This window comes from Siphateles boraxobius, unplaced genomic scaffold (assembly GCF_051911475.1).
Source record: "Siphateles boraxobius isolate OS27281-9 unplaced genomic scaffold, OSU_SipBor_1 119, whole genome shotgun sequence".
In the NCBI taxonomy this organism is placed as follows: domain Eukaryota; kingdom Metazoa; phylum Chordata; class Actinopteri; order Cypriniformes; family Leuciscidae; genus Siphateles; species Siphateles boraxobius.
In genome coordinates, this window is record NW_027508721.1 from 4,047,147 (window position 1) to 4,057,823 (window position 10,677).

Genomic DNA, 10,677 nt, shown 5'->3' on the forward strand with positions numbered 1-10,677 from the left:
TTTTGGTTACTTTTGGCCTTGAATTTTTAAATAAACTCTCTTAAAACATACTCACATTTTCACACTCACTGGTTTAATTTGTCCACTAAGAATGTCCAACAGTTAATGTACAAGCATTACAGACCTAATGAATCTCCACCACATCTCATGATATGTATTGTGTTTCATAACATTCTTTGATGGAAATTAATATTTTAAACTTTTTTTGGGGGGGGGGGGGTGTAAAAGTGAAAATTTTATTTATCATAAATACACACAATTAAATAACATTTGCACAGTTTTGCATATCAAAATGCATGGGAAACAAACAATGGGTCTCATTCTCTAATAATTGTGTGGATTATTACGTAGTTGTACACACAGGAGAACTTCTCACGAAAAATATCTGCATAATTCACAACACGCGTTTAACCAAATGATTATTTTTTTTCTTAATCTCGTTCTAATGTTAGTGAATTTATAGTTGGCTATTTTAAATTAGCGACACATGGTTAGTTATTTGCATAAAACACGCCCAAACCATCTCCATATAAGGGTTTTGCAGACGCGCTATCGCCAGATCCTTGAGAGAGCAATGCCAGTTGTGTCATTCTAAAACCTGTTCAAACACCATAAACACCTTTATTCATACATTTTTTATAAAATAATAATATAATATAATTATAGTTGTGTTAAGATGAAATAGGACTTCTTAACACGATTATAAGGCAACACAGAGAAAGTGCTATTTTGTGCATATCATATCAGTTGTTCCTAAATTTTTTCACACATTTAGAATAAATTTTAGTACGCACATTTTTGGTGCATCATGATTTGTTCTTGAAAAACATTCATTTGCAGATTTCACGCACAAATTTGTGCATACACACATGCTTAGTGAATGAGACCCCAATGTTCCCAATACTTTGTTTATGTAATGATTAATGTGTAAAAATATTTTAGCCACTGGCCTGCAGTCCTCCACTGCTGATTGTTAATTCCATCACACAAAGAATCCAAATGATGTTTGTCTGGTTATTTTTAAATAAATTATCCATAAAGAATCTACATTTACTGAATAATGCATACTCTCCCAAATCAGCTCTGATTGCATAATTTGACAAAATTACAGATGATTTTATGTAGGTATTTAAATACCATGCTTTTAACTTGCTAAAAAATAGAGCATGGTAAAAAGTTTCATAAAGTGAAAAAAATCTCTTAGTTTTAAAATACATTAATCCCTGGGGATATAAAAGTGCCCAAAGTTGGGAGAAAAAGACTTATATTTTCTTTATTCTCTTTGTATTTTCTGGGACTGAAACTAAACAAAGAATATCTGAGCACATTTCTGAGCAACAAAAAAGGAAAATGAGTAAGTGAGATCAAAAAAAGAGAGAGAGAAAGACAGGCGAAGAGTGAGAGAGTGAAACAAAAATACATTGCGCCAAGTGTAATATGCAGTTCATGTTTTAAAGTAACACTCTGCTTACTGCTTTGCCAAAGAACCAATACACACACATATTTTATATCGCATTTTGCTGAGAGCTGTTAGAGATTGCTGATGTGTTTCTGAATGCTTATTAAACCAGACCATGTCGGTTACAGCAGACATGTGTCAGTCAGACCGCTGTTTGTGTGTGAGGGGACACACATTCTGGAGTTTTCCAGATTTGCTCCATTGCTGAGTGTTAGAAAGAAATAACACCAATATGCACTGTATATATTTCAATGAATATGCAAATTAAAAATATGTTTTTTTGAGGAAAGAAGTCTCTAAGATTGTAAAGAGTTCTCTAACTGTTGACAGGTTTGATCCTCAGAAGGGCTTTTGGTGTCAGCTGTTGGAAGGAGGCAGGACTAAGTGTTTGGGGAAGAGCAAAGGCCGCAAGTACCCACCCATGGACTCTGAGGTACCACCTAACAACAGTAAACTCTGAGCAAAATGGAGCCTTTAATTTTTTATGATTAGAGCTGCATTATAGAGGCATGCTATCGTTGAGTAATATGGGTCATAGAGAGAGAGAGAGAGAGAGAGAGAGAGAGAGAGAGAGAGAAGAACTCTCTCTGACCTCCATTCAATTTTGCAATAGCTAACATGTCTGAAGCGCATGTACTAAATAACTGAAACCAACAGAACAATTTTCACTCTCACACACACACACACACACACACACACACACACACACACACACACACACACACACACACACACAGAGTTACAAAACGTCTATGGTTAGACGCTGCGTGACAACGCTTTGGGAACGCCCCTGCGTGAGTGTGTCATGAAGCACGTATGAAATCAGTCCAATGGCGAGACGGAACGTCATAGGCGGGTGACGTCATCGACCAGGAAACTATATAAGCACCCCAAAACACAAGCGCGTCAGCTTCTGATAAGACTGAAGCAAGTGCTCACAGGCATGCTGGGAGTATGGCATAGACACGCAGCGTCTCGTTCCCTTCAGGGAACTAGGGTTACATACGTAACCAGAGACGTTCTCTATCAGGGAACTCGAGCTGCGTGACAACGCTTTGGGAATGCTAATACCAACGTCGCCATACGAGCAAGTGTCCGTCGTGTGAAGTCAGAGCGCACATTCGGACGAAAGCACCTGCGCCCCTGGAGTGGAGCTGAAGTCGAGATGATAAAACTTCACGAATGTGTGCGGTGAGGACCAGCCTGCCACATCACAAACATCCTGGATTGATACTCCTGACAGGATAGCCTTAGAGGCAGCCATACTCCTGGTTGAATGAGCCCGGACAGCCAAAGGAGAAGGCTGACCGGCAGACTCATAGGCAAGTGAGATGGCCTCGACCACCCACTTGCTCAACCTCTGCTTAGATACTGGACAGCCCTTCCAAAGCAAACGAATAGCTGTTCACTCTTTCTCCACAGGGCAGCTCTGTGGACGTACGCATCTAGGGCCCTAACAGGGCAAAGCAGATTAGTTTCTCTTGGTCCGACGTCAGAAATGGAGGAGGACAGAAAGCCTGCAGTACAATAGGCCTGACCACATTGGTTGGTACTTTGGGAACGTATCCCGGCCTAGGGAGGAGGAAAGCCTTCACCATGCCTGGTGCAAATTCCAAGCACGAGGGAGAGACCGACAGAGCTTAGATATTTCCTATTATTTTTAATGAAGATATAGCCAGAAGAAAGATAGTTTTAAGAGTGAGGAATTTCTCCGAAACTTCTTCAATGGGCTCGAACGGTGCTAGAGAGAGACCTTCTAGAACAACCGCCAGGTCCCAGGTCGGCACCCTCGTGCGAACTGCTGGCCTCAGCCTCAGAATGCCACGAAGGAAACGGGTTACAAGTGGGTGTCTCCCGAGAGAAGCACCACTCAAAGGGACGTGGTAAGCAGATAAGGCCGCCACATACACCTTCAGTGTGGAGTGGGATAACCCTGTGGAGAAACGCACCTGAAGGAATTCCAGCACTGCACCCACCGGGCAGTTAACTGGGTCCAGCTGGTGTTCTCCACACCAAGAGGTGAACATTTTCCACCTCAAGGCATATAATTTCCTAGTGGCCGGAGCTCTGGAGTGGAGGATGGTCTCCACGACCTCAGTCGAGAGACCAGATTCTATGAGATGAGAGTATGAGCTTGGCCTCTGAGGGGGCCCAGCCCACAACCTCCATAGATCTGGGCGGGGGTGAAGTATCGACCCGCTCGCCTGAGAGAGAAGGTCCCTCCTCATCGGAATCTCCAGAGGAGAGCTGTCGAGGAGAGAAATTAGGTCCGCAAACCAAACTCGGGCCGGCCAGTAGGGGGCTTCCAACAGAAGACTGACCCTGTCCCAGCGAACCCTCTCCAGAACTCCTGGGAGCAGAGCAATCGGGGGAAATGCGTACAGGCGTGACCTCGGCCACTCCTGTACCATCGCGTCCAACCCCAGAGGGGCTGGAGGACTTAGGGAAAACCACAGTTGGCAGTGTGATGTTTCCCTGGATGCAAATAGGTCTACCTCGGCACGACCGAAATGTTTCCATAGGAGCTCCACCACCTCGGGGTGGAGTCTCCTCTCCCCGGGCCTCAGCCCCTGCCTCGACAGGATGTCTGCCCCCTGATTCAAATACCCCGGGATATAAATCGCCCTCAGTGAGAGAAGCTTCCCCTGGGACCATAGAAGGATCTGGCGAGCCAGCTTGTATAACGGGCGCGAACCCAGACCCCCCTGATGGTTTATATAAGAGACCACCGATGTGTTGTCTGACCGGACAAGAACATGGTGACCTCTCAGGTCTGGGAGGAAGTGTTTCAGAGCCTGAAACACCGCCATCATTTCTAGACAATTTATGTGCCAATGAAGATGATGGTACTGCCACATACCCTGGGCCAAGCGACCACTCATGATCGCCCCCCAGCCTGTGAGAGAGGCGTCCGTCGTTAGTGTTACACGACGACACGGAGCCCCCAACACAGGACCTAGGAACCAAGGTTCTTTCCACATAGCCAGAGCACGGAGACACCGTCGCGTGACCCTGATCTTGCGGAGTGGGTTTCCCCTCGGTCCTGAGCCACCACTGCAGTGGTCTCATGTACAGCAGGCCGCAAGGTATAACGTTGGACGCTGCTGCCATCAGACCCAGAATCCTCTGATATTCTTTTACAGTGAGTGACTGGCCTAAATTTGCCTGTTTGACGGCTAAGAGAATCAAAGCTATACGAGCAGGAGACAGACGTGCCTGCATCGTCGTCGAATCTCAAACCACGCCCAGAAAAGTGGTCCTCTGTACTGGAGAAAATGTTGAGCCTCAACCCCAACTTTTTGATATGGGCGAGAACGACATCTCGATGCCGAATCGCCTGATGCTCCGATTGAGCCAGAATCAACCAATCGTCGATATAGTTTAAAATGCGGATGCCCTGGAGTCGCAGCGGAGCCAGAGCTGCATCCATACATTTCGTGAAAGTTCGGGGAGACAGTGCTAGGCCGAACGGAAGAACCCGATACTGGTACGCTTCGCCCCCGAAAGCGAACCTCAGGAACTTCCTGTGTTGTGGAAGGATGGAAATGTGGAAGTACGCGTCCTTTAGATCTATCGTGACTAACCAGTCCTCGGACCTGATCTGTGACACAATCTGCTTGAGAGTAAGCATTTTGAATTTGAGCTTCCCTACTGAGCGATTTAACAGGCACAGATCTAAAATTGGACGCAACCCCCCATCCTTCTTTGGAACGATGAAATATCGGCTTTAATAACCCAACTCTCTGCTGGGAGGAAGAACTCGTTCTATAGCCTCCTTCAGCAGGAGAGTTTTCACCTCCTGTTCCATAACCAGAGCCTGCTCGGGGCCCACCACTGTGGGCAGAACCCCTCTGAAGCGAAGCGGGCGTGATCTGAACTGAATCGCATACCCCTTCTCGATAGTCTGCAGGACCCAATGAGATACATTTGGAAGGCTTTTCCACTCTGCCAAAAATTCTACTAAGGGTACCAGTCTCTCGAGACTGGCCTCAGGAATATTTTGAGTGGCAGACACAGTGACCTGTAACGGCGCACCGGCAGGGAACAACTGGTCTGACCACTCTAAACCGCTGCTCAGAGCGGGCGAGCGTCCCTCGGAAAAGCGCTCGCTGGGACCGTCTACGCCCCGGCACGCAGGGGGGGTTTGCAGAACGGGCCCCTGAGGGCACCGAGAGAGAACGGGCGCTGTGTACTGCAGCGAACACCTTTCTCTCTTGGTGGGGACCACCCTCAGTACCCTGACGTTTCTGGCGTCAGGGCTTCTTCTTCGACGAAGCCTTCCTGGCGACAATAACCGTCCTCAGATCGGCCTTGCCCCTGAAAGACCCCTGCACGAGACGCAACACTCCTTTTCTGTTGCGCCCGGTCTGAGGAGCTATTCGACGGACATGAACACGGAGGGGGAGAAATTTCTGGAGCGCCGCCGCCTGCTTTTTCTCTTCCTGAAACCTCTCGATGACCGAATTCACTGAGTCACCGAAGAGGCCAGCAGTTGAAAGCGGGGCGTCCAGGAGAAAAGATTTTTCTTTTTCTTTCATGTTGGATAAATTCAACCATAAGTGTCTCTCCGTTGCCACCATGGCTGCCATAGAACGGCCCACTGATTTGGCCGTCTCCTTGGTGGCACGGAGAGATAGATCTGCTGCCTGACGTAATTCTCGTATTATGTCAGCACTAATTTCATCCCCCTCACTCATATCTTTTAATAGGTCTGCTTGATATGTTTGTAATATCGACATAGTATGTAAGCACGCTGCCGCTTGACCTGCCGCCGAGTAAGCTTTGCCCACCAAAGCCGAGGTATTTCTTAATGGCTTTGTGGGCAATGTCTTAAATGACGATGCCGTATCTGGAGATAGATGGCTCGCTAGCGTTTCTTCAGCCTTAGGCATCGCCCCATAACCATAATTCTTAGCCCCAGAAATATTTGAATAAACAGATGTTTGCTGGCTAAATATTCTGGATGACACTGGTCTTTTCCATGACCTCGACACCTCGGTGTGGAGGTCAGGAAAGAATGGAAGACACCGGCGTGGAGGTGCAGCACGATAATTTTTCTACAGCACGAGTGAGCACCTCCATAAGCTCCTCACTAGCAGGAGACTGAAGTGACGAGTCCCCAGTCTGTGCTGTATCAATACTTTCAACATCCAGATCCTCAGAACTGGATAATTGAATTGATGGTGCCTCAGCCTGGGGGGAAGAAACCGCAGCGCGTGCTTCCACACCCGGATCTGAGGCACTGGATCTACCAGGTAAAGGCTGAGATAAGGCAGAGCCCGTCTCAATCCCCCTGATAGATCCATTTGCGATCCCCACGATTGAAGCCTCCGCTGTGCCTCGGCAGCAGCAGTACCCGAACCGCGGGGAGCGCACACCGAACGACTCTCCTCGAAGAGGGCTCGGCGGGAGCGGAGCGTTTTCATTGACATACGCTCACAATGCTCGCAACCAGCTCCCTCGAGAGCTGACTGGGTATGCTGCACTCCCATACAAACAACACACAGATCGTGAGTGTCCCCACCAGTGATATAACGTGGGCAGGGATGAACACACTTTCTGAACTGCTGTTCGCTCGCCATATTATATATATATATATATGTATCATCTCTTTATAGTTTTTTTATATGTGAAAAACTCCAGCCTAGCAATTTCTAAGGACAGACAAAAACACTTTGAGACACAGACTGATATATTCACACACAGAGCGCTTGCTGAAGACTCAGAAGCTGACGCAATTGTGTTTTGGGGTGCTTATATAGTTTCCTGGTCGATGACGTCACCCGCCTATGACGTTCCGTCTCGCCATTGGACTGATTTCATACGTGCTTCGTGACGCACTCACGCAGAGGCGTTCCCAAAGCGTTGTCACGCAGCTCGAGTTCCCTGATAGGGAACTTACATTCACCCACCTCATCTCATTCCAAACCTGTACAACTTTCTGTCTTCTGCAGAACACAAAAGGAGATATTTTGAAGAATGTTTCGACTGTTTTTTTCCCTTACAGTGAAAGTCAGTAGAGTCCAAAACAACACTGGACTCCATTGACTTTAATTGTATGGACAAAACTTCTCAAAACATCTTTCTTTGTGTTTCACAGAAGTACAAAAGTCAAAGGTTTGGAATGAGGAGTAAATAACGACTATTTTAATTTTGTGATCTCTTTAAGAACATATTGTACATATTATTAGGGGTGTAACTGTACATAACAATTAAGTTACGGTATGTACTTTGGTTTTGAAGTCATGGTTCGGTACGTTTCTGTACAGCAGTGGGGGAAACAAAACAAAATTCTGCTTTTTCTTTTTTATTAAACTGGTTTACTGAACAGATATTTGAAGCAAAATAATGTATATTTTAGTCAGAATGACTCCATTCTGTCTGTTTGATGCATATGTGGCAATCCTTTGGAAATGTTGCTGCAGGGAAAACTCTTGAGTTTCAAATTAAAGCTACTGTATGTAACTTATGGGCTTCTTTTGGTTAAAAAATTAAACTGAATCTGTCTTGCGGAAGAACATTGTACTGGTTCTCCTCTGCATAGATGGTGCAGTTTGTTGCACCAATTTACACATGGAAATGGGGCCATGCCCCGATCTTGGGACGGCCCTGTTGGAAACATTAATGTTTTTAAATAAATGAAGTAACAAAAGTTTACATTATGTTAAGTTAAGTATTATGAACTCACACTACTGTTAGAAAGATTAAGCGTAGTGTCAGTTCTGGCAGGTCACGTTAGTCAAGCTCGCATCAGCTGACTCTCAGCTGATCCACGTCTACCTATAGGAATACGACGCCTATCACTGTATACATACAGTATATAAGCTCCTTCAGTATTATCAACAGCTATCGTGTTTCTCAGGAGCAAATTACCCTTGTCCATCCCCAGCTCCTCGTCCCGTCAGTCAGGATTGGACTCTTGATTCCCCTTTAATCAGAATAAATTCTCGTATTATGTAGTACTTTAAAATCTTGAATTAATTATATCTGAAATACATTCATGTTGGTTCTGTTCTGTTTACCTTAAGGGGGGTTATTGCTGCTCTCCCTGCTCTTATCCATGCTTGGCTGCATGGATGCACAGGGAGTTCTTACCCAGAACAGAACCATACCCCCAATCATAACTGTATGCAGTTGCTAATCATATTTGACGATAGTGGTCCTGACAAAACTACATTGCTATCTATCAATGCAATAAAACATCATATCAAATTTTATATATTATATCATATATTATATTTATCATATAAAATATATAATAAAATGTTGATTAAGAAAAAAGGCCAGAAATTTTAAGTGAGTATTGTTGAATAGGGTGGTCTTCAATTGTGTACCAGTGGCAGCCAAATATTTGGACTTGCCGAATTTATTTGTGCATGGAAACTCATGTAAATGGGACTGAGTAAGCAGGTGGTTCATCAAGTGTGGATAAATCAGCCGGTAGGTTGCTTTTCTGAAGGATGGGCACGGGTTGAGAGGAGTTGCTGGTGGACGGGAGATAAGACGTTGTGTGGGTAATCATTCGACGTTTTTGTACTGTCGACATCATCAAGTGTAGTTTCAGGCTCTATTCTTGTTTTTGTTTTTTTAATAAACTAGTAGCGAAAGTAAACTCATCTTCCTCTCCCCACAACAATCTGTGATTGGCTAAAAGAGTACTACTAGCCCATTGATTGGTTAAAACAATTTTCTGCACTAAAATAATTATTTATTTCTGAAATTTGATATTCAACAAAAAAATATAGCCTAAATTCATGTTTTTGAGCGATTATTATTGTCATGTAGCTTATGTGTGATTTTTTTTTTCTCCTTTTCTCACAAAAATACTTTGTGTCTTATTTGATTGGGTGGACCAGCCATCAGTCTGAGTAGGCGGAGCAACCTTACTTTTTTTATGAATATTACATGGCACACACAAGCGAAAAACATATATGTGCAATTTACCGGTAATTTGGAAAAGGTCCTGTTCACACATGATCTTTAAACGGTCATTTAGCAGTAATTTAACAGTAAAGATTGTGTGTGAAAGGTGCTATAGTGTATGATGCCAAACCATAAGACCCGTACTGAAAATGTGAAAAATGAAAATGTGTTTCACACCTATATTCTAAACCAAGTCTGTAGCTGCTCTGCTCACTAAAAAATTGTTTTCTGTTCACTCTTGTCTTTTCTTTTTTTTAGTCACGAGCGTTTCTCTCCAGATTCTACAGGGATCAGAACATTGAATTATCTAAGCTGCTGCACAGACTGGGTCAGCCGCTACCAGCCTGGCTCCGAGAGGAACTACAGAAGGTCAGGTAGCCCTAACCAAACCACCGCTCCTCAAGGTTCAACCCTCAAATGAAACCAGATACTTGAACAGTACTCAATGCCACCAACCTGAAATCTTGCAAAGCAAAGGTCAAAAATTCAACTCACCAATCATTGGTGCCTCTGGAAATCCAAACAAAGCAGTATGATGTGTCCATGGCAACATGACATTTTTGTTGCAAAAGGTCAGATTTTGTCAGTGAGATACGGTGATGTAACTGTGACCCTTGAACTTCAGATGCAGCCAAACAGAGACTGCATAAAGACTGTGTAACTGAAAACCTCCACAGACTTTCTCTTATATTTACTGTCCCCAAGGTATGTCTTTAGATTTTATACATCATCAAGAAATTTAGAACTGCACAACCACTGTTCATATCCTCACTCTTGCAAATATATCAGTCAATCAATCTATCATGCAATCAAAGAGAAGATGCAAAATGTTAAGAGTCAATATGGAAAATAAAGAGCACAGACAAGTTTGCTGCGTCAGCTTTAAACTGGTCAATGGAGTGATGTCATTGTGATGTCAATGTCTCAGTCCATGTCACAGTTACTGTTGTTATAAACAATGGCCTGAAGAGCGGATATCATTTCAGTCTTGTGTGTGTGTGTGTGTGTGTGTGTGTGTGTGTGTGTGTGTGTGTGTGTGTGTGTGTGTGTGTGTGTGTGTGTGTGTGTGTGAGGGTAAGTGTGTACGTGCATGTGTGTCTAGGCATATGTCTGTAGCCAGGTAGCCTTAGCCCTGCCCACTGGACTGCAACTGGTTGGCTGATGAATTTGAAGTGTGACTTTTATTTTTAAAAACAATTTGCCTCAATATGGAGAGAAAGTGCTTTGAGAAATATGTAAATAACTATATATATATATATTCAATAAACACTGGAGAGATTAATGTTTCCGTAAAA

The 10,677-nt window shown here is 44.2% G+C and overlaps 1 protein-coding gene across 2 annotated transcripts in view; it reads left to right on the forward strand.

The window, feature by feature from the left end:
* ndst3 (N-deacetylase/N-sulfotransferase (heparan glucosaminyl) 3) overlaps nucleotides 1–10,677 on the forward strand; it is a 108,728-nt gene extending 98,051 nt beyond the window's left edge. For both annotated transcript variants that reach the window (XM_077204571.1, XM_077204572.1), the window contains exons 13-14: nucleotides 1,790–1,892; nucleotides 9,641–10,677. In XM_077204571.1, the coding sequence (XP_077060686.1) occupies nucleotides 1,790–1,892; nucleotides 9,641–9,760 (223 nt within the window). In that variant the 3' untranslated portion in view covers nucleotides 9,761–10,677. The remainder of the gene's footprint in view (nucleotides 1–1,789; nucleotides 1,893–9,640) is intronic.